Source organism: Capricornis sumatraensis, chromosome 12 (genome assembly GCF_032405125.1).
Source record: "Capricornis sumatraensis isolate serow.1 chromosome 12, serow.2, whole genome shotgun sequence".
NCBI lineage: Eukaryota > Metazoa > Chordata > Mammalia > Artiodactyla > Bovidae > Capricornis > Capricornis sumatraensis.
Genome location: NC_091080.1, coordinates 25,732,471 through 25,760,095, shown reverse-complemented (window position 1 = coordinate 25,760,095; position 27,625 = coordinate 25,732,471). Strand labels below are relative to the sequence as shown.

General features: G+C 46.5%; 1 protein-coding gene across 2 annotated transcripts; it reads right to left on the bottom strand.

The window, feature by feature from the left end:
- Positions 1-460: 460 nt before the first annotated feature.
- CBY2 (chibby family member 2) lies at positions 461-12,621 on the bottom strand. Of its 2 annotated transcripts, none has more exons than XM_068984773.1 (2): positions 12,547-12,621; positions 461-1,672 (listed from the first exon to the last, which is right to left on the bottom strand). In XM_068984773.1, the coding sequence occupies exons 1-2, from the start codon at positions 12,619-12,621 to the stop codon at positions 461-463; spliced, it is 1,287 nt and encodes a 428-aa protein (XP_068840874.1). The 2 variants fall into 2 exon arrangements, with proteins under 2 accessions (XP_068840874.1, XP_068840875.1); XM_068984774.1 differs by lacking the exon at positions 12,547-12,621 and adding an exon at positions 11,313-11,366.
- Between the last annotated feature and the right edge of the window lie 15,004 nt (positions 12,622-27,625).

Genomic DNA, 27,625 nt, shown 5'->3' with positions numbered 1-27,625 from the left:
CTGTGACCCTGTGCTGTGCTCAGTCAGGTCCAACTCTTTGTGACCCCGTGGACTACAGCCCACCAGGCTCCTCTGTCTATGGGATTCTCCAGGCAAGAATACTGGAGTGGGTAGCTTTCCCTTCCCCAGGGGATCCTCCTGACCGAGGGATCAAACCAGGGTCTCCTGCATTGCAGGTAAATTCTTTACCAGCTGAGCTACCAGGAAGCCTGCAAGTGCTCAAAACAAGGAAAAAAAAAAAAAACATTAAAACCGTGAAAGAATGCAGAGCCGGCCATGTGGTTAGGCCCCAGCCTCCTCAGGTCTTTATTACTTCTCTGAATTGACCAGGCTGCTCATTCTGCTCTTGCACTGGGCACCAGCTGGTAGGGGCAGGCCAGGCGCCCATGGGGAAGGCGGGCATTATGTGGTGGGGGTGCCCCAGCCGGGTGCCTCTGTGCGCCTGGGGAGGGGGGGAGCCTCAGACCCTGCTGGGCTTCTTGGGGTCCTTGCTTTTGGCCGGCATGAAGGCGTACAGCTCCTCGATGAGCATCTCCATCCGGGCGGTGACCTCGGTCACCGTGTCGATGACCAGCTTCTGCTGCAGCTTCAGCTTGTTGTTCTCCCACAGCGCCTTGTTCTCCTCCTGGAAGAGCCTGTGCTCCTCGCGCAGCGCGTGCAGGGCCCGGTTCTCCTCCTGCAGGAGCCGGTTCTCGTCGCGGAGGACCTGCAGGCTCTGGTTCTCCTCCCGCAGGGCCTGCAGCGCCTGGTTCATCTCGCGCAGCAGCTCCAGGGACTGGCTGCCGTCGGGCAGGCCCGGGCCCCCCTTGCCCACCTCCTCCCCGGACTGTGCGGACAGGGTGCTCACCATCTCCCTCAGGGCCCGGAGGGTCTTGGAGTCGTCCGGTGGGGCCGGGAGGCCCTTGGGCTCCTCGAAGGGGGAGGGGAGGCCGGGGCCCGGGTCCGGCAGCAGCCCGTGGGGCTCCTCGTGGGGCGAGGAGATCGGCTTGATCTCCTCGGTCGAGGCGGTCTTCTCGTCGGGCTGGGCCCAGCAGGCCTTCCTCTGCTCCAGCAGCTGCTGCAGGGCCCGGTTCTCCTCGCGGAGGAGCTGCAGGGTGTTGTTCTCCCGGCCGCGGTGCGCCTGCAGCGCCGGCTCCTTCTTCATCGCCTCCACGGACGGGGCGTTGTCCTTGTGCAGCAGCGGCGACGAGGCCCGGCTGTCTTCGCGGCCCAGCGCGGCCTGGTGCTCCTCCCAGAAGACCTGCAGGATCTTGTTCTCCTTGCGGAGCATGCGGTTCTCCTCGCGCAGCGCCCTGTTCTCCTCGCGCAGCGTCTTGTTCTCCTGCAGCAGGCACTCCTTGGCCAGCCTCCTGTGGTGCAGCTTGTGGTGGAAGGACGAGGACGGGGAGAAGTAGGGCGACTGCAGCCGGCAGTTCTCGCTGACCCAGCGCCCGTCCTGGAAGACGAACATCTCGTCGCTGAGCTGCACCCGCGGCGGGTTGTAATCCAGCTCCAGGTCCGCCTGCGACGTAGGGCGCTCCATGGGGTCCAGGGGCACCGACGAGAAGCGGTTGAGTGGGTAGGAGTGCTGGCTGACCACCCGACGGCTCAGCTTGGGCAGGGCGGCCTGCCGGGCACAGCGAGGGGTGGGGTACAAGTTGTGGAGCCTCAGGAAGGGCTCAGCTGTGCCCCTCTGCGGGAAAGAACAGGGAAGCCCAGGGTTAGCAAAGAGAGGCTCTGACTGCACCCGAGGCCGGCTGGCCATGTAAGAGGCCCGAGACCCCATAAGAAACTCCGTCTGGGAGTCGACCAGCCACCAAGGGTGCTTTTGGACTTGGCCCGGTTATTCGTGGCGGCTCTATTCTATGGTGGTGGTGGTGGTTTAGTCGCTCAGTTGGGTCTGACTCTTGCGACCCCATGGACTACAGCCTGCCAGGCTCCTCTGTCTATGGGATTCTCTAGGCAAGAATACTGGAGTGGGTTGCCATTCCCTTCTCCAGATTCTATTCTATAATGTCCCAGCAGATACAGAATTAGCTAATACTGAACCAGGACTCAGGGCAGACACACAGCGTTAGGTTCCTGCCAACCTCCAGTGGGCCACATTTTCCTCAGCTGATCAATAGGCAACTTTTTCTTCTGTTGAAAGACACCTTATTTAAAATGCATTTTGATTCATTAACCTTGAACTTGGGGCCAACAGCACTGTAACTCCTGCGGGAAGGAAGCTTACCTAACACACGTGTTTTCTCCGTAAGGGATATCACTGCCTTCTTGTGGTTTAAGGAGGGCTAGACAGCAATTCAGCAGTATGCTTGAGGGCCGCTTTAGACAGTGAGATCACCAACAGAGAGCACAAGAGTGTGAAACCAGTGACACGAGACAAACTGGAAAGGACACTGTTTCATAGTCAGAGCTGAAACAAGGCGCCTAAACTGGAGACGTGTGCATCAGGTAACTCAAGTCATTCACCCTTCTGTGAGTGTCCATGATAAACCAAGAAAGTGCCACAAGTATTGATCTGGAGGTTGCAAACTAGTTTCAATGAAAAAAAATTAGGCAAATTCACAAACATGGAATCTGTGAGTAATAAGAATCAGCAATAAATATAGCATGGAGGTTTTAAAGGAATTAATGTTGGGAGTCAACCACCTCTGAGTCCTGACCCGGTTGTCTGATCAGTTACAAGAATATGGACCAATTATGTGAGTTATCATGCTTTCAAACTGGAGGAACTGCACCTACTGCCTTGCTGCATAGAAACACTTTAGAATTAAAAGATGATGTATGAAAGCACTAAGTTGGGGCTCTCGCATACTTCTGTCATCCTACAAGAAGAATAAACATCATTCTCCTGCTACCCCAGGTGGACCCACAACTGGCATCCCCCTAACAGTCACTCAAATCATCCAAGATGCCAGTGCCATTGCTAAGCCCCACTTCTTCCTGGCCCTATTCGGGCTCGTCCTTCACTCTTCCCTAGCCCTGAGTCTGTCCTCTTAGCAGCTCCTTAAACACCGACACACACAGTGCGAGGCTCAAAACAGAGTCCTGCTGATAATTTTGGAAAGGAAAGGCACCGCCACAGTCGTGTCACTGACCGTGGGAGCTGAACATGTAGTGTAAACATCAAAGGACACCAAGGGATTCATAAGGAGGAATCCGTGAGGGTAGCCATGCACCTCGAAACCACCCCATAAAAAGAGGATCGGAGTCACAGAGCTTACCTCCGACAAGCCAGGAGCGACCGCACTTTTCAATCCAGAGTCATCTCAGCGCGTTTTAAATGCAGATTTTGGAGCCTCTGCTTACAAGCCTGATTCATACATTCAGTCATCCATCTGTGTTTCTAACCAGCTCCCTTGGGCGATTCTGGCTTCCAGTGGTCAGAACTGCTCTGAGGGTTGTAGTGTTAGGCACTCAGTCGGGGCCAACTCTTTGCAACCCCATGGACTGTAGCCCACCAGGCTCCTCTGTCCACGGAGTTCTCTGAGGGTTACACCAGGGCTAAACTAGGCCCAGAGGTCAAGACGGGGATCACACAGATGCTTTAGCATGAAACTAGAGAACTCGCTCACCTTCTCTGAGACCCAGATTTTCACTAGCACAAAAGAGAGTCAGACTCTGTGATCTTAAAAGCACCTTTCAACATTGAAAGTCAGCAAATGGTACCTGTAAAATGGAAATAAAACCATGTGCTCTGCTTAGTTCACAGCACCCTTACAAGGACTGAAAAGAGATAATGAATGCAAAAGTGTTTTTAAAACTGCCAGGTGCCATAGAAATGTAAGGTATTGTTATTGAGAAAAGGAGATTTCACTAATGGGGGAATTCTGGGATGATTCATAAAGCAATGAACAGGTGGGATGCCTCCTGGAGAAGAGGTAACAATTGCAGCAATGAATTTAAATAAAAATAAGATCACGGGAGCTGCTTCTAAATACACCAAAAGCATTTCATCCAAGTACATTGCAATGCTCTCCAAATATTAATTTCTCATTTCTTAGGTTATTTTCACAATTTTACAGATAGAGAAGATAGAAAACAAGTCAGGTTGTTTGCATTATATATATAAGCATATATAGAGATATATAATTTGTTCAGTGTATAAAGTTGGTTAGAATTCTTTAAGACCTAAAGAGCTAGATAAATAGAAGGCACAGTTCTATGCTATTAACTTTGCAATAAGCACATGTCATTAACTTTGTAAGGATGTGCTTAATCTTCCAGAGAGCAAGGGTGCAGGGACATTCCGTGATCAGCACATTATTTACTTTAAATAAATCCAGCCTCAGTAGTTTTCATCTTTCTCAACTGGAGAAGCACACTGGCTCTTGGGGCTGACCTGTGATCCACATGAATCCCACTGTGAAGAGCCCAGACCATTTCTTGTAAATTGAAGGTGGCTTGATCCCAGAGTGCTAAGGAGTCAGAGGTCATCTTCATCCTCCAAGGGTGAGGCAATAGAGGGCTCCATCTCAGTAGTAACATCCTGCTCTCAAGGATGTTATTATGGAAAATGTAGTTTTAGTCAATGATTTATATTTCCATCATGAGAAAGAAAGGGAAGTTTTGTGCTAGACCCTGGGCTAAGTGATCCATCCACTGAATTCATTTAATCCTCACAACACTGATTTAATAAGGTGTTACTATTTTTCCCATTTTACAGATGGATAGACTGAAACTCAGAGAAGTTAAATAACCAGCACAAGTTCCACTTACTCAGTCACAAACCCAGTTCTGGCTCCCTGAGCTTATTTACGTGAAGCACACATACGGGAAATCTCCATGAATTTAGCAAAGGGCTTTCAGTACTTGGGGACTTTTTATTATGGAAAAGAGAGAGGATAGTCTAGTACATCTCCGTGTATCCATGGCCCAGCTTCAGCAGTTATCAAGTCAAGGCCACACTTGTTTCATCTGTAACATCTTCCAGTTTCAGAACCACTCTTCTGCCACTGGGTTATTTCAAAGCACAGACATTGTGTTGTTTTATCCATAAATAAGTCAATGTGCATTTTTTAAACAAAACCGCAATACCATTATCTTCCCTTTAAAATTTAACAGTGATCCCTTAATGTCAACAAATACTGATTCAAATTTTCCCAACTGTCTCATTTCTTGTTTATGATTGATTTTTATCAGGAAGATACTCTTTTTGATCCAACTGAACAACCAAAGAGAAATCACTGGTGCTTTATACCTATTCACAGTATACTTTATGGCCTTAAAATTATCCTACTTAGTCAGCTGCCTGTATTTTATATCCACATCCTGAACTGGGTAGCCAAGGGATTTCCAACTATCCTCTCAACATAAAGGCACTAAACAGAAAACTTAACACATGGTGGCAGATACCTAGTAGTGGACAGTCTGGGTACTTGGGCCCTTGTCCTTATGCACGCCATTGCGTGGCCTCGGTCACATCCTCTCACCCTGTGACCTTGGTCTTCACTTCTGTGTCATGGAAAGGTCAGTGGCATTATCTCTAAACACCCTCTTGTCTAACTTTCTCTGGTGCAAGGGATCTAAGTTTGTAAACTGGCATTGCCGTGACCCCAGCAGTCCTCTTTTATCAACCTGGCTTACATAGAGTCCCCTGCCTTACGTGGCCAACACTTCCCAAGCAGACCCTGTGCTCTGTTTCATGCCTGGTAACCGAATCCAGAAAACACTGATGGCCTAATAGGTCTCCTTTACCTTCTTAACCAAGAGAACAAACCCTCCTCTTATGACTAAGTCTTTCTATTCTTCCTCTTCTCCCACACAGGACCCAGAAGGTGGCCAAGTCTAGCATCGTTTCATGGCCTAGTTTCTTAGATAAAAGACTTATTTTAAAAATGTGATAGTCGTGTATTTATTTTAATGGGCATTAGGAAAATATACCTATTTTTATCAAACCCACAATGCTACGGATAGGGTTAGGATAAGGCAAAATAGAGCAACTTCTGTTCTCTTTCTGAAAATGAGAGGATGTAAAGAAAAACAACAAATATACAGGCATTTCAGATATACCAGGAATCATGTTTAAACTCTGGGAAGATGCTGAACCAAGACAAATTCTTTCTTTCCCATATTTCCCTGCTTCCAATCAGACCTAACTGGACCTAGTCCGCAAAGGAAAGCTCTTCCTTGGCCTCGTGCAAACTCCTCACCCTAATCAGTTCCTATGTTAAACATTCTTGCACCAAATCTTCCTCCACATTTATGTCAATGAATCAACTAACACACTGGGCATTTGTTCTCAGACCTGCCCTCAGGGAACTTCCAGTCAATTTGGAAATCAATGCATTAGCACCAACTATTTCTTGGTGTAAAGCCATTAATTCTCATAGGGGCACAGAGGACTGGACATCATAAAACTAAACAGAGTCCCAGCTCTGTGCTGTAAGTTCATGGTCTTTACAAAATCACTTGACTTCTCTGCCTCAGTTTCCGTATCTAGAAAATGTGGGCGCTAGCAGTCCATGGGGTCGCTAAGAGTCGGACACGACTGAGCGAGTTCCCTTTCACTTTTCACTTTCATGCATTGGAGAAGGAAATGGCAACCCACTCCAGTGTTCTTGCCTGGAGAATCCCAGGGACGGGGAGCCTGGTGGGCTGCTGTCTATGGGGTCACACAGAGTCGGACACGACTGAAGTGACTTAGCAGCAGCAGCAGCAGGATTCAGAGACACCCTCTATGTTTGCGCAAGCTGTACAATGTCCAACTCCAGAGGATGCCAGTCACAACTGGTGTTGCAGTGCATACCCTGTGCAACCATCCACAGCCACTTCACTAACATCTGCCCTATTTGTTTCTGAGGTTTTGTTGCAGAATTCAAAACTAAAGGAGAATATGTGACATCTTCTTTGTTTATAGGGAGGCTCCAGACATGCAAGAACGGTGACTGCATTCAGAGGAGAGGTTGCTTAGCATTTCCTTCAATTGTATAAACACGGTGAAGGAAGTAACACAGAATGACTACTAAGTGATGAAGTGCTGACTGATTTCCATATTCATACGTAATATCTTACTGAGAAGAGCTACCACGGGTCTACTGAAGCTCAGGTAGCCAGCAAAGATTCAAAACCAGGATATCTGACTCCCGACTGCATGCTCACTCTAGCTCTTCACGACGCTCCGATGTTTCATTCTGCACGCGTTATGCTTTCATTACTTTGCAGTGGTTTTCATACGTCCTGTCCCATCTTCTCCCCAGATGAATAAATTGTAATTCTCTTAGCACAGTCAACTGCCCCTTACTCTTTTGACATCCCTAGTTCTGGAAATCAGAGCAACACGTTTCACATACAGTGGCAGTATAAAGAGTCCTTGCCAATGTTCTCATCAACCAAAGTGCACTCAAGGGTGAGGAGGAGACATTAGGTTGAACTACACAACACTGTCGGAGAAGGCGATGGCACCCCCCCTCCAGTACTCTCGCCTGGAAACTCCCACGGGCGGAGGAGCCTGGTGGGCTGCAGTCCATGGGGTCGCGAAGAGTTGGACATGACTTCACTTTCACTTTTCACTTTCATGCATTGGAGAAGGCAATGGCAGCCCACCCCAGTACTCTTGCCTGGAAACTCCCATGGGCAGAGGAGCCTGGGTCGGCTGCAGTCCATGCGGTCACTAAGAGTCGGACACGACTGAGCGACTTCACTTTCACTTTTCACTTTCAAGCATTGGAGAAGGAAATGGCAACCCACTCCAGTGTCCTTACCCGGAGAATCCCAGGGACAGGGGAGCCTGGTGGGCTGCCGTCTATGGGGTCGCACAGAGTCGGACACGACTGAAGCGACTTAGCAGCAGCATACAACACTGTTACATCATACTATTTTGGGCTCTCCAAAGAGATGATCTCGTTTGCCGTGATATTTTCAGTCTGTTTGCTAAAGCCATGTCCACATTTCAATCCACATTTTAAATTGCAGAGCAGTTGCATCACGGGGCTTCCACCCACATCCACTTACATAGCCCTTAAAAGAAGCTGCCCTCTGCACACAAGCTTGCTGGTTGTCCATGTCACCATCTTGAACCTATAATCCGATGAGGGTAGAGGCCTCAAATTCCCAATAGCTTTGGGCTTAAAAGTCCCATCTTTGGCAGCTCCTGTGAAAGTCATTTAGCTTCTCTGAAAGTCACCTCAGTGGCTGTGTCTACTGCCAGGGGTTACTGTGAGAGGCCAAGAAAGTGGTTACTAAGGTGTCATCAAGACCAAACAGAGGGCCAGTTCTCCTGGTAAAGCTTAATCATTCCTGGCCTAAAACACTAGAGCAAATCCTAACTGTCTTTATGAAAGAACGTAACAAAAAGTGAGCATCTGCAAGCACTCAAGCTACTTGAGGTACCAAATCCCAGACCCCCTCAGCTGACATCTGAAGCCAGCTCCTCAGTAGGTCTCCTCAACCAGTGGTATCACAGGCTTGGTTTCATGGGCCAAACTAATCTGCCCCTTGGGGTCACTGAGCCCTGTACCAGAGGTCTGGGCCAATTAAAAGCCCCTGGAACACCCCTCAAAGTTCTCCTCAGCCTCGGAGGTGGGGTCTCCGGCAGCATGACCCAAACCCCCAGCACAGCTTGGCCCGGTTTCCAAGAAAGAAAGGACAGTTTCTTCCTTGACATGTAGGACATGCCCTCGTAAGTGGGAGAGGAGAAGCGGGGGGGCTTCTTCATGGAAGAACGGGATACAGGAAGGAAGCAGGAGGGGAGACGCGTGGCCGTGGGGCTCGTCACATCTTCCATCGGGTCACCTTTGTTAGGAAGGTGACCCAGAGACGCTGCCCTCGGGAGCAAAGTGCTCCCGGCTGTGACCTAAGGAAGGTGCATCAGTGCTAAGGACGCAGGAAGGGCCCTGGGTACCGAGAGCTCCCGCTCAGAAGCCTGAATCCCACCTGTGGCTGAGCTCAGCATCAGCCCTGGGCCTCCCTGGTGGCTCAGACGGTAAAGAATCTGCCTGCAGTGCAGGAGACCCTGGTTCCATCCCTGGGTCCGGAAGATCCCCTGGAGAAGGGAATGGCAGCCCACTTCAGTAGTCTTGCCCGGACAATCCCGTGGACAGAGGAGCCTGGCGGGCTACAGTCCATGGGGTTGCCGAGTAGCAAACGTGACTGAGCGACTAACACTTTCACTCTTCACTCTTCATCCTTCTCCCCGGCATCCATTTGTAAAATACACGTGGTACTGGAAGGAAAGTGTATGAAATAACCAACTGCATGCTTCGGTCAGATCACCAGCCTTTTGTGTGGCAAATGGAGCCCACACAGGAGGGATGGTGGCTAGAAACGGGGGTAGGGCTAAGGGCAGAGGGGAGGTAATAAGACCAAAGCATCTTTCTGAAGCTAAGGGGTTTCTAAGGAATAGGACCTTCGGGGATGGAGCTTTTGAGGTTGCTGGCCTCCCATCAGAAGAGTTGGGGAACACAACTGGACAGTGACTTGCCAGTTTAGTTGCCAGGCACTGAGATTCTCTGCACTTTCACAGACCAGAAGAGATGTCCAAATGCCCTCAGCAGACTCCAAGTCTGTTGACCAAGTTTTTTTAAAGCCCTGCTTTTGCCAGCATTACTGAGGGTTATGGTCAGAATATTCAGCCCTCTGGGGTTACGTTTCAAGCCTGGGGAAGCTGAGACCCAGAATATGGTGGAAGGAAAGGCAGCTGCTGCTGCTGCTACTGCTGCTAAGTCGCTTCAGTCGTGTCCAACTCTGTGCAACCCCATAGATGGCAGCCCACCAGGGTCCTCTGTCCCTAGGATTCTCCAGATCTGCCACTAATTTTCAGACCAGGTGACAAGGCTGAGTATCACGATCATATGCTTAAATCAACTCCGCTCCCGAGTGCCATGAGAAAGTCAATGTTGGTTTTAATAAACGTTAACAGATAAGAGGATAATTCGCAGGTCAATGTAATTGATTTTGATAGAATCCTAATACTAACAGCAAAGAAGCTAAAGATGTCCTCTCTCGTCGTATGTGGTAGTTTTAGCTAATTGTTTAACACAGAATCTTCTGAAATCTTCCTCCTAACACTTTTTCAAACTGGCAGAGCTACAGGCATTGTCAGCCACAGATTCCATAGCTTCTAAAGAAGAAACCCAAACAAAGGGGATTGAGAAAAAGCAACAGAGAGGGACAAGGCGGGGCCCTGGAGGGGCTATGGGACCCCATTCTGACCTGGTGAGGAGCCTTCATTAACAATCTCGCAGGAAACAGTGCCTTTATGAGATTCACAGAGAGCGCTCACTGGGAAAATGGGAGTGCTGGGGAGAACCAAACCGGTACATACAAAAGGAACGGGGGGTGGGGGGGAAGGGAGGTGGGGGGCGGCGTGCAGAGAACTTGGGAAGGAAGTAACTAGAGAAGGCTGGCAAGTTAATACGCTGGAGAGAAACAGATTAGAAAACACAAATATTTACTGTGAGGAAGGAAAACTGGAAATCAATAAGACCCGAAAAGACCTAAGGGTGATAACAAATAGAGAATCATAGACATTTGCAATGCAAATGAGAAGCGTTCAGGCAGGGTTGGGAGCTGGGGGGGTGCAGAGGCACTTTCTGGAGACACAGAGCTGCTCCTGCAATTCCTTCTCGAAACAAATGGACTCAGTCTCAGAACCAGAACGAAGCAGAATGTGGCAGATTCGTGCAGGGGCTTGGCAGTTAAGATGAGGGGTGGGGAGGCACCCTGTCCTAAAACCCAGGGAAGAAGCAGGTGGCATGTGCCCAGCTTGTGGCAGAGGACGTGGGCACTGACCTGGCTTCAAGCCTCTAACTCCAGCTCCGCCATTACTAGTGGACTTGCTGAGGTTCCCAGTTCCCGGTTCTTTGCAATCTCTCCCTTGCTCTGCATGGCCCAGGGCCCCGATTGACCAAACCAGTGCACAGTCACTCTCCTTTCTTCCCCGTGTGACCCAGATCAACCCTTCCCCTGCCACCAGCCGTAAGCCTCTCCTTTGGGGAGGTCCAGTCAGCACACTGGTCCCTCTCACAGCCCGCTCAGATCATCTAAACGCCCCTCTATCCCCAGAGAGAAGGAAATGGCAACCCGCTCCAGTACTCTTGCCTGGAGAATCCCATGGACAGAGGAGCCTGGCGGGGCTACAGTCCATGGGGTGGCAAAGAGTCAGGCACGACTGAGCGACTGAGCACGCTTCCCCCAGAGTGTGCCCAGCGCATCCTGGCAGGGATCTGGAACCTGACTCAGGACTTGTGCGCCTCCAGAGTACCCTGGACACTCATCTGCCTGTGTGTGGCACAGGCAGCAGGTTGAACTCTAATTTCATGCCTCCAAGATCCCACTGGGGAGTCAACCCTCTTCCCACACATCCCTGGACAGAGCTTTCAGATCGTTACCTCTGCGTTGGATTCCTCCACCCTACATTTCAGCCCCTCTGGTTGCACCGCCATGATCTTCGCCCAGGGCCTTAGGTGACTCTGGAGAAGCAAGGCTGCCCTCTTTGTGACATAGCAGCAGAAACAATCCAATCAGGAGGACCCCTCCCGGGAAACGGCTGCTTAGCAGAAGGAGAACTGAGAATGTCCAGCCTGTCACTTGTGCGCTGGCCTCCATTCTGACCCCCTCAGGCTCATCCTCCTTACGCTCTGTCCCTGGTACACGGCCCTAATTCTCCTGACCCCTCCACAGGACCCCAGACCCCTCGGTCCATGTCCCAGGTTCAGAGGTTTGGGCCTATGCCCTTGATCCCAAGTCTCAGTTCTAATCCTCTCCCCAGAAGTCCAGAGTAGTGCACAATGTGCGTGTGTGCTAAGTCGCTTCAGTCGTGTCCGACTCTTTGCAACCCTCTGGACTGTAGCCCGTTAGGCTCCTCTGTCCATGGGATTCTCCAGGCAAGAATTTTGGAGTGGGTTGCCATTTCCTCCTCCAGGGGATCTTCCCCACCCAGGGATCGAACCAGGGTCTCTTGCATTGGCAGGCGGATTCTTTACCACTAGTGCCCCCTGGTGGTAAAGAAGCTCCAAACGCTCTAATTTTGAAAAGATTGTCACAGAAACTTCTAGTGGTCAGGCTGGACGGTCTTACCAGATCAATGAACCCACCCTCGAGTGACTAAGTGGACTGCCCCTGGCACACAGCTGGCTGGCAGCTGACCTTCAGCTAGAATCTGAGGCCCTGGCTACCACTGACCTGCAGTATCTTGCTAGAGCTTGGAAAGAGAGGGGTTATTCCGGCCGAAACTGAGAGGTTACAGCCTTCAGTGTTCATCCCTACCTGAGGTAGAACCACATTGATGGGAATTTCTAGGCTTTCAGATCCGGTATCTCTTTTTCTTGTAAAATTTGGCCTCGAGTGCTGTGGAAAAGAGAAAATAGGCAGATGTCTGTTTTCCAGCCCATCATCTGAGCCTCAGCTGCTCAACTGCGAAACAGGACTTCCTGCTATTCACTTCTCCCCTCCTGTTAATTATGTACCTTACAAGAATGTGGAGATGGTGTCTGATAAGATGCTTCATCAATCTCTGAACAGAAAGTAAGACAGGTCTATATAGTTGATGACAAAGCCTTCTGAAAGTCTTTAGCTACTAGCTTTCCTAAGATTACCATTTCTAGCTCAAGGAAAAAGCCATACCAACGTTAGGTGCCAGGTATAGGTCCTGTGCAGAAGTTGGTCACCAAAACACTCAGAACATTCCAGAGGTGACATCACAGAACAATACGGTCTTTTTCAAGGCTCATGGTCTCTCTCTGAGCATCACAGGTGGGAATGAGGGGCCTGCTGGCCAGGCATCTGGTTGTGTCCACGTGGCTGGTCAGGGTCGGTGTGACACACAATAGCCCAGACACTGGACCCCTGTTTGGTCATCCTGGCTGACATTTGCAGCTCCACTGCCAGGCTGGACTGGGACCCCTTTCCTCTCTCCAGAGGTGGCATCTTCTACTTGGATTCCTCAAGAAGCAAGAAACCCAAATGGAACTCTTCCCAGACCAAGAGAAAAACAAATGGAGTCTGAAATGTTTTCTGACACCAACGCATTCTTCAGTTCTCTGACGCCCACTGGAGGTCCTTCAATTCAGTTCTGACACACCCTACCTGGCGTGAATGCCAGATCCCCCAAGTTAAAGGGCTCAGTCCCCACAGAACTGCCCCCACCTCAGATGCCAGTCAGGAGTCTTGGGCCACAGATGCACGCGTGCCGAGTCATTTCAGTCCGGTCTGACTCTGTGTGACCCTACAGGCTCTAAGCCTGCCAGGCTCCTCTGTCCCGGGGGAAATCCCAGCTCTTGCCTGGGATTCTCCAGGCGCATCTCTTATGTCTCATGCATTGGCAGGTGGGTTCTTTACCTCTAGCGCCACCTGGGAGGCCCCTTGGGCCACCAGTCTCACACTCAGGCTCACGCTTAGTTGCTCAGTCGTGTCCGACTCTTTGCCGCCCCATGGACTGTATAGCCCGCCAGGCACCTCTGTCCATGGAATTCTCTGCAAGAAACTGGACCATCAAAAAAAAGAAAGAAACCGGACCACCAGTACTTCAACTAACCAGCTATACATCAGGGGTTTCCACAACCCAATCCTTAATTTCGATCATTGGCTAGAAAAGCTCAAAGAACTTAGGAAAACACTTTACTTACAATTACAGGGCTTAAAAAAAAAAAAAAAAGATACAGCTCAGGAAAAGCCAAATGCAAGAGACGTTTAAGGCAACGTATGAGGGGAGAGGGAGGCGGAGCTTCCAAACTCATCAGGGCAAACCACACTTCCGGCATCTCCCTGCATTTCTCCAACCCGGAAGCTCTCCAAACCCTGTCATTTAGAGGTTTTTATGGAGGTTTCATTACGTGGTCATGATTGATTATGTCACTGGCCTTTGAAGACTGAAGAATAAAACATACTGTCACTCAAGAAATCTCAAAAGGTTTAGTTACTCTGTGCCAGGAACTGGGGACCAAGACCAAATACATATTTTTATTAGGTCACATGTAGCAACTGTTGACACCTGGGCTGCATGAAATGAGCAGTCTAGTCTCCCGGCCTCCATTCTGTCAAATCATTGGTCCCTGGAGGCTGTCAGTGGGAACACTCTTACGTATTTCAAGTCTCCTGTTAGGCAGAAAGCTCCAAACCCATGTTGTTATACCACACACAGCGAAGGGAATGATGCATCAGGGCCACCGAGACAGCCCACCGAAAGCTCCCACCCCTTAGTCACACACAAGCCTCGCTTTAAGAAAATCCAGTGTACAAAAAAATCAAAGACATACATATGCAAAAACCAAGAGGGTAGTTAATCCCATTATTATTATCAAAGAATGTCTTATTTTCAATGAGAATTTCTCCCAGGGTTTCTTCTTTTAACTTGTATTTTATTTTTTATTTGTGGTTACAAACACAACAAACACACATATAACAACATATATATAACAAACATATAACATAAACTTTTCTATCTTAAATATTTTCAAGCAAATAACCCAGGAGTGTCAAAAGTATCCACATTGCTGTGCAATGGATTGATGGAATCTTTTCATCTCGCAAAAGTGAACTTCTAGGACTTCCTCCCGCTCCTGCCTCCCCTCAACCCTTAGAAACCATCTCTACTTTCTACTTCTATGATTTTGTCGGGGGCGGGTGGGAACAGCAGACAACATGTAGGATCTTAGTTCCCCAACCAGGATTGAAATTCCCCTGCAGTGGAAGTGAAGCGTCCTAACCACTGAGCTGCTAGGGAAGTCCCTATTACTGTGCTTTCAATTACTTGAGGTACCTTATGTAACTGGAATTTTACAGTATTTGTCCTTTTGTGACTGGCTTAATTTAACACGATGCCTTCCAGACACCTCTGTTTGGGAACATGTGACAGGATCTCCCTTTTTTAAGTAACATAATATATCTTCGTGTTCATGTATCACATTTCCTTTATCCATTCATTAGCTGATGAATATCTGGGATTTCCCCCCTCTTGACTATCGTGAATAATGCTGCAATGAACACAAGGGTGTAAATGTCTCTTTGAGAGTCTGCTTTTATTTCTTCTGGATATAAGCCCAGAAGTAGGATTGCTGGATCACACATAATTTAATTTTTAATTTTTTAAGGAACTTCCATACTGGTTTCCACAGCAGCTACACCATCACCCCCCCAGCAGTGCAGTGAAGTGAAAGTCACTTGGTCATGTCTGACTCTTTGCCACCCCATGGATCTTCCCAACCCAGGGATCGAACCCAGGTCTCCCGCATTGCAGGAGGATTCTTTACCAGCTGAGCCACCAGGGAAGCCGAAGAACACTGGAATGGTTAGCCAGCGGATCTTCCCAACCCAAGAATCGAACCGAGATCTCCTGCATTGCAGGTGGATTCTTTACCAGCTGAGCTACCGTGCAGAAGGGTTCCCCAATTTTCCACACCCTCATCAACACTGGCTCTTTTCTGTTTCTCCAAGTGTTTCTGTAAGTGATTAATTTTCACAACGCCTGAAAACACAAGTTAGTTTTCCCTTATACACATGCCTCACAGAAGGACCTTCATATCCACATTAGGAGCTGAGCTGGGAAGACTACAGAGAGGGAGCTGTATGCGTCTCCTAGAGCCGCCCAAACAAAGGACCGTAAACCGAATGGCTTAAGACCACAAACATGCATTGTATCCCATTCTGGGAGACTCATTATCCACTGTTATCTGATCAAAGCCCCTTCCCACCTAGTTCTAGGAGGGCGAGTGCTGAGGGAAGGAAGGAAAGCAAATAGGCACATGGGCTGACCTGCCACAGTAGCGTGAAAAGAACTTCTTTTACTGAACCCAAACAAAAAGTGCTGATAAGAATAAAGAAGGCTGCAAGATAGCAAGGTCATGGCCACTGGCCACTGCGGACCTGGGTACAGATCTGGAGGCCCAGAAATAGTTATTTACCTTGCATCTTAGTCAGCTCTGTCTACTAATCACATCCACAGACTGGATGACCTAATGACTGACAATTATTTCATATAGTTTTTGAGACTGGGAAGTTCAGAATTAAGGTGCTGGCAGGTTCGGTTCCTGATAAGGCCCGTTTCCAGGTTTGCAGGTGGCCACCTTCTCACTATGTCATCACGTGGAGGAGAGAGAGAAAAAGAGAGAGAGTGTGTGTGTGTGTGTGTGTGTTCTGGTCTCTCTCTTTTATAAGCACACTAATCCCATCCTTAATACTTCATCCAAACCTAATTACCTTCCAAAGGCCAAACCCTGAAATACCATCACACTGTGGATGAGGGCTTCAAAATATGAATTTTGGAGGGATGCAGATATTCAGTCTGTATCGCTATGTGACCAGGGCAAGTGATCCCACATCTCAGAAGCCCTGTTTCCTCATCTCCGAAATGAGGAAATTACATTTAATTTGAGAGTACCGATGTAAAGAAGCTGTCAGTAAGCTGTCAATAATCATTGTTTTGGCACCTTCATAGAAAATTATCTTGCTCCCTTTGACTTATAATCTCAAAGCAGCTGACAGCCAACTGGTGCTGCTATTAAAACCTGCTCAACACTACAGCTTGCCTGGGGGCTTGTTTCTTTGCTTGCTTGATTTGCCTTTTGTTTTTGAAGGAAGAGCATTTCGAGCTGGGCATCCTGGTACCCACATCTGCCGCTGCCCATGACGGGTCCCTTCTTCCTCGGCAGGAGACACGCATCCATAACCCAGTACTGAAAAGCTTCCTTGAGACTGTGCTCCACGTGCCTTGTTATTACTCGGATTAACACCCTCATCCATCATCCACGTGCCGTGAGCATCCGCAACGGGTGGGCGCACAGAACGCGGAGGTAGACCTGCCTCGGGGGTTTCTAACCTAAGCAGACAAAGCAGAGGGCAAGCACGCACACTGGCTTCGCACGTCTGCAACTTGCCTGCTGATGAATCGCAGGGGGAAATTCAACAAGCAGGAGGGTCCATAGAGAGCACGGGGCCCCCGTGCTTCCTCCAGGGAGCCACAGAAACTGCAGCTCTTGGCCCAGGAGTCAGAGGTGCACGTGGGGTATGTGCTGACCTTCCTCTCCTTCTCATCTGTCGGGGAAGAGATGAGGCGTTGCATGGGTGAAGTGAATTACATGACGTCTGTCCTCTCCAAACTGCACGACGAGCTGGGGAAGGTCCGTTATTTTCGCTGCAGAGCGTAGACTCCCCTGGTGGCTCAGCAGTAAAGAATCTGCCTGCCAACGCAGGAGACACAGGTTCACAAACAGACATCTCTCCAAAGAAGACATACGGATGGCTAACAAACACATGAAAAGATGCTCAACATCACTCATTATCAGAGAAATGCAAATCAAAACCACAGTGAGGTACCACCTCACGCCAGTCAGAATTGCTGTGATCCAAAAGTCTGCAAGCAATAAATGCTGGAGAGGGTGTGGAGAAAAGGGAACCCTCTTACACTGTTGGTGGGAATGCAAACGAGTACAGCCACTATGGAGAACAGTGTGGAGATTCCTCAAAAAACTGGAAATAGAACTGCCTTATGACCCAGCAATCCCACTGCTGGGCATACACACCGAGGAAACCAGAATTGAAAGAGACACGTGTACCCCAATGTTCATCGCAGCACTGTTTATAATAGCTAGGACATGGAAGCAACCTAGATGTCCATCAGCAGATGAATGGATAAGAAAGCTGTGGTACATGTACACAATGGAGTATTACTCAGCCATTAAAAAGAATATATTTGAATCAGTTCTAATGAGGTGGATGAAACTGGAGCCTATTATACAGAATGAAGTAAGCCAGAAAGAAAAACACCAATACAGTATATTAATGCATATATATGGAATTTAGAAAGATGGCAACAATAACCGTGTATGCGAGACAGCAAAAGAGACACAGATGTATAGAACAGGCTTTTGGACTCTGTGGGAGAAAGTGAGGGTGGGATGATTTGAGAGAATAGCATTGAAACATGTATATTAGCATATGTGAAACAGATCACCAGTCCAGGTTCGATGCATGAGACAGGGTGCTCAGGGCTGGTGCACTGGGATGACCCAGAGGGATGGGATGGGGAGGGAGGTGGGAGGGGGGTTCAGGATGGGGAACACATGTACACCCATGGCTGATTCATGTCAATGTATGGCAAAACCACTACAATATTGTAACGTAATTAGCCTCCAATTAAAATAAATTAATTTAAAAAAAAAAAAAAGGAGATACAAGTTCAGTCCCTGGGTCAGGAAGATCCCCTGGAGAAGGGAATGAATTACCCCCTCCAGTATTCTTGCCTGGAGGATCCCATGGACAGAGGAGCCTGGCGGGCTACAGTCCTTGGGGTCGCAGAGAGTCAGACACAACTGAGTGACTAACATTTTCACTTTCGAAAGTAATTTATGCAATTCTGTACATTTCAGTCTAAGCAAAATTTTGAAATCATCAAATGAATTAAATGTGCAGCCCCTGCAACTAAGTATCCATTAGTCATTCCCTAAGGATGATAAAATGTTTACCAAACAGCATGTGATCTCTAAATTGGGCCAAATGAATTGATTATAGTGTCTCTTCAAGAAGTAACAAAGGCTCTGTTTGCTCAGCTTCCTCAGTGAGTTTTAATGTGTTTAGACCTCTGAAACATGGGTCTGAGATCGGGCTGGCAACACCATAAGGAAGGACAACCTCTAAAGGTGACCGTGTCAGAGAAACACCTGCCTTCTCACTGGGTAATTGAAAAAGTGAAGTCAGCACCTACCTAAGACCCCTTTTCCACTCCGAGCTGGCGCTGTGACCTCCGCCATTTACTTTTGCTAAGCCTCAGTTTCTTTGTGATAGAATAGGTGTGATAGTCCTTAAAATCTGGAGTTGTGGGGAGGGCCAAACTAGATAATGTAGGGGACGAAAGACTTCAGAACAGCAGTGGGTAGGCTCACCCACGATAGTGACAGGTAACTATGTGGTGATTGACAAGTTCGGGTGGCTGAAATTAATGCAATATTGTAAGCCAACTGAACTTCAAGAATAAATTAAATAAATAAAAATAAAAGTTTTTGAAAGTTACAATTCTGAGGGAGTAAAGAAAAACTTTGGTATAATGGATACAAAGTTTCAGTTTTGCAGGATGGAGAGCGTTCTAGAAATGAATGGTGGTGATGGTTGTATAACAGTATGAATGCTCTCAAAGCCAATGAACTGCACACTTAAAATGATTAAGATGCTACATTAGAAGTTATGTGTATTTCACAATTGAAAAATATAAAATAATTCACAAAAAAGTTCAGATGAACTGAAATAATTTTTTGAAACAAAAAATGCAGCTTTATTTCTTGATTTTTACCTTCTACTTCAGCAAATGGCAGAAGATACTGCTCCATCCATTTATAATTCAATGACTTTCAGATTTATGCTGATAATTTAGGATGTGAACATTCAACTTCACATACACCCTGCCCTCCTTCACCTTCCCTCTTCCCTATCAGAATAGCATTCCTCTTCTATTTTCTGTCCCCAGAGGAATCAGTTGAAGAGTATCTCCCATGAAATCATTATTAATAATTATTATTCATTATTAATATAATCATGGACATGAGTTTGAGCAAGCTCTGGGAGTTGGTGATGGACAGGGAAGTCTGACGTGCTGCAGTCCATGGGGTCGCAGTCAGACACGACTGAGCGACTGAACTGAAGGAATGGTTTGCTGTCATGAAATAAGGTGGGTATGAGTGCCCTGTGCAATGTCTGGCATGCAGTATGTGTCTATTAATAAAGTTCAGTCATATCTGATCACTGTTTATAAACCAGAGTTTCCATCAGGTTAAATGCCCTGAGTGCCCCTACTGCCCCAAGACAAACCCTGGATACTAAATATTCTTCAGATCTTCTCACAAATTTGACCCAGACTATTTTGAACACTGTACCAGGGAATTACATATGAACATTGCTAATCTATAGTCAGTGGACTACAAAATCTTTTCATAGTAAATCCCACCAAAAATATACTTCCAGTGCAAACCCCTAAAGGTATATTTCTTAATTTATAAATTTGATGCTTTTTCTTACATATTAATAAGGCATGCATGTGATAAAACACACTTAAAATTGAAATTTTACAGGATAAACAAAGAAAATAACTTCTATAAGAATGCTATTTTATCTTATTCATTAAAAACAAAATAATTTTTGTTCCCACAAAAATTAGATAGTAATATTTTTATTGAGCACAGTGTAAATTTTTTTTTTATGTGGTTCCTTCTTAAAATCTTGGTTTAATATAGTAAGCCAAAAGTCAGATTCTAAGTTCAGTTTACTTTTGTTTTTGGACTTAATGACTGTCCTCAATGAAAAGGGTACCTCACAATGGTCTGCTGATCCAAATGGAAAAATATTTACAGTATTGACAGCAATTTCTAAATAGCAATATTTAGTATTCAGTCCTATCCCCAAATAATGCAAAGTTTATTGCTAAAATTTGCATCCCAAATGTTCACTGAATGAGGTTTTACTCAAAAAAAAAAAAATGCTCTAAACTCTCTTATTTATTCTTAAAACACTGTCACTTCCATGAAGGCAAAAACTGTTTCTTAATCTTTTTTAAAAAAATGGCTCCTATCACACAGTTAACAACCACTTGTCACCACAAGAAAAGGTTAGCAAATTTAGAACACTGTTCTTCTGTGAAAAAGAGACAACTGCAAAATCTCTGAGACACAAGTGATTTTTATCATCACTCTCCATCTTGCTACAAAATAACTGCAAAGATCCTGGCATTTTGTACATCTCTCCCACTTGTAAAAATCAGGTCAATTGCATCCATGATATCATCTAGCTCATTGTGCATGTCTTGGGTTTGATTGCTTTGCTGTGATACTTTGACTGTGAATCACCACCCAGTGAATAAACTGCATGAGTGATGCTATCCCTGTACACTCACCCCTCATCTTCTTCACATTCTAAAGCAGATGCTCCATCAAATGTTATTTTAAACAATTGTTCCATCAGAACAATATTTCTAGTAAAGTTATTTACAGCTGAGATGACATCTTGTCTGACTTGTCATCCTATAACTGGTTCACAAAATAATAGCTCTTTGTATGTTTTATGAAGGAGAAGCTGTATCTGTACTTCACTCAGCTGTATAACAAACACTACTTGACTTGTTTCAATACTAGTTTCTTCAAAGTTTTCTCTGCATCTATCAGCAGTTTTGCTGGCTAAGTAATGAATATTCATTCCATTCAGTCATTCAGAAAGGATTTATTGAGCACGTGCTCTGAGTCAGTCTCTGTCCTAGGTGCTGAAAAAGTAAGGCACAAAATTAAGTTCTCACGGAGCTGTATGCCTGTGCAGGAAAACAGACGGTAAGCAAAAAAAAAAAAAACAAGTACATGTCAGGGTAAGCACTCCAAAGAAAAGTTCAACAGGATATTGGGATAGCAAGTGGCAGAGTGAGCCTTTTCAGATGATGAGGAAGACTTCCTTAAGAAGGTGACATCTGAGCAAGGGCATTGTGGGTAAGCCATGGAGTGTCTGGAAGAAGAGCAGTTGGCAGAGGGGCAGCAGGGGCAAAGGCCCTGGTGTAGGAGCCCGATTGGTGTGGCTGAACCAAAAGGTCTGTGTGCCTCAAGCCAGTGAGTGCAGGAAGACAAGAGGGCCAGAGGTCAGAGGATTTTTTTCCCCAACCAGGATAGGAAGCCCCTGGACGGTGCTCAGCAGTGTAGCAAGATCTGACTTAGGTTTTAAAAGATTTCTGTGGCCACCCATGGAGTATAGACTGTAGTGTGGCAAGGTAGGAACAGGGGACCAATTTCAATTGTCCAAAAAAGAGATGATACAGGTCATGATAAGAGGGTAAGAAAATTGTAAGAGTCCAAATAAATACAGAATATTTATTAAATATTAAATCACAGAATTCTGTGATACAGAAGCAAAGAGACCTGCTGATGGGTTTGGATATAGGCCAAGGGAGAAAGGAGCTAGGGCTTTTAATCTAAGCACTGGGGGAAATATGGCGGTAATTTACAAGGGGGAAGAAGACTGGGGGTGGGATAAGGAGTGGAGATTAAGAATTCATGCTTAGACATGCTAAGTTGAGGAAGATTACATTCAAGGGAAGGTGTCAAGAAACCAGCCACTTATAAGAGTCTGGAGTTACAAGAGAGGCATTTGGAATGGAAATATAAATTTGAAACTTGTCAGTGTGTAAATGGTATTAAAAGCCTTGTCACTATATTTTCTCATGTATTATTTCAGCTGTATTTATTGCCGTGGGAAGAACAAGTATTTCCTCCAGCAGTATGCCTCTTCTATTTTTTTCACGGCCAAGTAAGAAACCTCAAAAGATGCTTTTAGCACTTTCCATTATACTAATTAAAAATTTTTAAGATGTTACATTGAATAGGACATTATTTTAAATCAATATAAAAAAGATGGTAGACATGTTTACTGTCTGTTTTTCCTATCTTGTTGGCTTTATACCCTTATTAGATAGTATTCCAAGACATACCCTAGTTCAGGTGAAGGTCATCGTTAGTAATAGTGGGTATAAATTTGTATTTGTGCTACTACCCAGTAACTTCACTGAAAGAGTTGAGGCCACCATGGTGTCGTTTAGAGGTGGTTGGATAAATAAACTATGATATATCCAGATACTTTATATTATATATTATTTAGTGCTGAATGCACATTGTTGTCTAATCACTCAGTCGTGTCTGACTCTTTGTGAGCCCAGGGACTGTAGCCCACCAGGCTCCTCTGTCCATGGGATTTCCCATGCAAGAATACCACAGTGGGTGCAAGCACCAGAAAGAAATGAGCAATCCAGTCATGAAAAGATATGGAGGAAGCTTAAATGCATATTACTAAATGAAAGAAGCCAATTTAAAAGGCTATGTACCATATGATTCCAAGCATACGGTATTCTGGAAAAGCAAATCTTTGTAGATAGCAAAAAATACCAGTACTTCTCAGTGGGCACGAGGTATAAGAGATGAATAGATGGAGCACAGAGGATTTTAGAACAATGAAAATATTAATACTCTGCATGATACAGTAATGATAAGCATATATCATTATACATGTGTCCAAACCCATAGATTGTACAACAGCAAGAATGACCCTTAAACTGTGGGCTTTAAGTAATTATGATGGGTCTGCATAGGTTCATCAGTTCTAACAGACACACCACTCCACCAGGGGATGTTGCTAGGGGTGGGGCTGTACATATGTGAGGGCAAAGGTCATAGGGGAAATCTTCGTCTCTTCTCCCTAATTTTCCTCTGAGCCTTCATTGCTCAGTCGCTCAGTCGTGTTTGACTCTTTGCAACCCCATGAACTGCTGCACGCCAGGGTTCCCTGTTCTTCACTATCTCCCAGAGCTTACTCAAACTCATGTCCATTGAGTCAGTGATGCCCTCCAACCATCTCATCCTTTGTCGCCCCCTTCTCCTCCTGCCCTCGATATTTCCCAGCATCAGGGTCTTTTCTAATGAGACAACTCCTTGCATCAAGTGGTCAAAGCATTGGAGCTTCAGCTTCAGCTTTAGCATCAGTCCTTCCACAGAATGTTAAACGGACTCTTAAACTGCTACCCCAAAAAATGTCTTAATGAAAATAATTCAAATTAAAAACGATATCTCATTCTAGAAGTGGGACTGTCACTGCCACTTCAGGTGCACTTATTCTTGCCTTCTACCCACGATCACTGCAGATATCGTCTTATGCCACGTGTTCATTTGCAGGTGAGTGATTTACAGGAGACTAGACCACATTATCCACAAGCCCACTCTCCCTGATGCACGAGAACCGCCGTCCACCATCCACCCTCACCCCATAACCGCTTGGGAAAGTCCAGCTTTCTCTCAGGACACTTCCCTTCTCTGATGAGAATGTGACACTGGATGTTTTTCCAAGAAGCAAAGATACCAATCGCTGAGATGAGTCTCCCTGAGGGTAAAGGAACCATCTCCAAGCCCCTAAGAGGAAGTGATGGCTTCATGCCTCCCCAGTCATTGCAGCACTGCCTCCTGTACTAGACTGGGGGAACCGGATTTCTCTCTGGTCCTTCCACCGTCAGCCCGGTCTGGGCTCTCTCAGGCACCTTTAAAGCAGCAGTAGCTCTTTCAGAACAGGAGAGCTGACTTGGAAAGTCAAGTTTTCTAGTGATTCCTATACTATTCAGGGTCCCAGCAGAAAGTAGGCGACCCCCAAAATGTAAGGTAAGTTCAGAATGACTTCAGGGCGTCCCTGGTGGCTCAGGTGGTAAAGAATCTACCTGTGATGTGGCAGACCTGGGTTCCATCCCTGGGTTGGGAAGATCCCCTGGAGAAAGGAATGGCAACCCATTCCAGTATTCCTTTCTAGAGAATTCCATGGACAGAGGAGCCTGGCAGGCTACAGTCCATGGGGTTGGAAAGAGTTGGACCTGACTGAGCAACTTTCACTTTTTCAGAATGACCTAATGTTTGCAAGATGGTGGGCAGGGTGTAGGGACACCCTAGGGCACCGTGCAGTCCCTTTGGGCTGCTCATGGGCCAAGGCTCCCAGCCCAAGCCCAAGGAGGCAAGGGGAGGGAGTGGCTATGAGAACATGGAAGAGTGCGGAAGACTGCCACTGGGAAAGGAGCAGTACCTTCAACTCAGGCCACAGCCAGCCCAAGGAGATGCCACGGCGGAGTCAGGAGAAAGGATGCCCGCCTGCACCACCTTCCTGCCTCCCGTCTCCTGTCCCACTGATCAAATCCAGACAGCAAGAGAGCTCCTTGATGGAGTCGGCATCCTGGAGCAAAGAGAAGGGCAGAGCCTGGACCTAAGGAACACACAGGATAACCCACGTGATTCCCAAATGGAAGGAACCAGTTACATCAGAGTCTACTCAAATGTCGGTGTATGGCAAAACCAATACAATGTTGTAAAGTAAAATAAAGTAAAAATAAAAATTAAAAAAATAATAATAATAAAATAAAATATATGTGAGGACTTCCCTGGTGGTGCAGAGGTTAAGAACCGCCTGCCAGTGCAGAGGACGTGGGTTCGATCGATCCCTGGTCTGGGAAGATTCCATAAGACTCGGGGCAACTAAGCCCGCAAGTCGCAACTACCGAAGCCCACACTCCGCAACGAGAGAGGCCACTGCAACGAGAAGCCTGTGCACTGCGACAAAGAGGAGCCTCCCCCAGCCCTGCTCACCGAAAACGGAGAAAGCCCGAGCGCAGCAAGGAAGCATCAGCACAGCCACATATAAAAAGTAAATCCTGCAGAGACAACCCCCCCTCCCCGAAATTCAGAGTTAGCATATAGGTGGGCTGGAGAAGGAAACGGCAACACACTCCAGTATCCTGGACGGAGGAGCCTGGCGGGCTATGGTCCATGGGGTCGCAAAAGAGTCAGACACCACTCAGCAATTAAACAAAATAGAGAAAGAAAAGAAAGAAAGAGAGAGAGGAAAAAAATAGAGGGGTGGAAACTAAACAACCTATGCTTTTTGTCATTCCTTATATGATTCCAATGCACAACCAAGTTTGAAATCTCTGACTTTATAAGACACACAAATGACCTTGAAAATCCAAAGACAGGTCACAATCCCTTCTCACCATAAATTCGAGCCCACAAGACCAAATCACCCTAAGAATCTTCTGTAAAGGGATTGCATTTTATACCATTACAGTGTCAGGCCTGGGGCAGCCCTTATCAGTCAAAGAGAGAACTGTGTCACTTTCTATCCTCAAGTACTAATCCTTAGGACAGCTGAGTCTAAGGATAAGTTTTTTGCACTGGAACTTGATCGTCCCTTTACCCTCTGAGTAGAAAATAGAAGCAATAGCTCAAACAGACCTGATGCCTTGAAAACTTTGTATACAAATCTAGACCCTCAACTTGCAGGCTCTCATGGATAAATTTATTTATTTAAATTTATTTCCATGAGGACCATCCATTGGCAAGGCACATCGTTCAGAAGTTTCATTTCAAGATCAGGCTTTCTGTTATGATCTTTGAAGTGAAGCCAGAAAGGGGAAAAATTGACAGTCTGAACCCTAGACTCTTGGCTTCAGAAATGCCTATTAATTCAATACAATAAAACTCACTACTCCTGGTAATTCTCAAGGTGCTCTTAAAATTGAAATTGATTCTGTGAAACTGCATTCACCTATTATCATTAAGGAAAATTCCATTTTAACTCAACTCTTTAAAAGGGAGGAGGGCATGAAGAAAAGTATTATGTCCAGGAATACAGAATGTTATTTACGAACACTGGACCCAGGAGAAGGGAAAACAGAAAGCATATACCCAGCCTGGACCACACATATGTCTGCAGGTCCTGGCTCCAGCCACATATTCCTAGGGACTTACATGGACGAAGCAGCTCAGAATTTCCTATCACACTGCACAGTTAAATGGCAAATTGTTTTCCACAAAAGTAACACAACCCAACATGAAAAGAAGTGTGGGCGGAGCGGCAGGGGGAGCAGAAGGCATTTCTTTACTTACACAGCCAGAGTAACAAAAGGACTTCCTTTGGGACTTCCCTGGTGATCCAGTGGTTAAGAATCTGCCTTGCAACGTAGGGGACACAGTTCGATCCCTGGTCAGGGAACTGAACTCCCACATGCCGAGGGGCAACTAAGGCTGCATGCCAAACTAGAGAGTCCGGGAGCCACAAGGAAAGATCCTGAATGCTGCAATTAAGAGCTGATACACCCAAATAAATAAGTTTTAAAAAAAGAATTAGATTGTTTTTTTAAAAAAAAGACTTCCTCTGACTGCAGATGTTGGAAAGTAAAGTCCAGGTTTATCCACATAGTGAACGGGTCCCCAGGGCTGTGGTTGGCATGGCTAGACTCAAGCTCCCTGACAGTGTGTTAGTTTGCCACATAACCTTGAACCAAGGCTCTTAAATGTCTTCTACCAATTTCCCAAATGATGATAGGAAGAAAAATCTGCTTACCTTACAAACCCTATCAGAGTCAAAATTCCTTTTTCTACTGGAAGAGCCTCAGGGCTTCCCTGGTGGCTCAGACAGTAAAGAATCTGCCCACCATGTGGGAGACCTGGGTTTGATCCCTGGGTTGGGAAGATCACCTGGAGAAGAAAATGGCAACCCACTCCAGTATTCTTGCCTGGAGCATCTCATGGACAGAGGAGCCTGGCGAGTCATGGGGTCGCGTAGAATTGAACACGACTGAGTGACTAACCACCTGGCCTGCCTCTTGAGAAACCTGTATGCAGGTCAGGAAGCAACAGTTAGAACTGGACATGGAACAACAGACTGGTTCCAAATAGGAAAAGGAGTACATCAAAGCTGCATATTGTCACCCTGCTTATTTAACTTCTATGCAGAGTACATCATGAGAAACACTGGGTTGGAGGAAGCACAAGCTGGAATCAAGACTACCGGGAGAAATATCAACAACCTCAGATATGCAGATGACACCACTCTTATGGCAGAAAGTGAAGAGGAACTAAAAAGCCTCTTGATGAAAGTGAAAGAAGAGACTGAAAAAGTTGGCTTAAAGCTCAACATTCAGAAAACTAAGATCATGGCATCTGGTCCCATCACTTCATGGGAAATAGATGGGGAAACAGTGGAAACAGTGTCAGACTTTATTTTTGGGGGCTCAAAAATCACTGCAGATGGTGACTGTAGCCATGAAATTAAAAGATGCTTACTCCTTGGAAGGAAAGTTATGACCAACCTAGACAGCATATTAAAAAGTAGAGACATTACTTTGCCAACAAAGGTCTGTCTGGTCAAGGCTATGGTTTTTCCA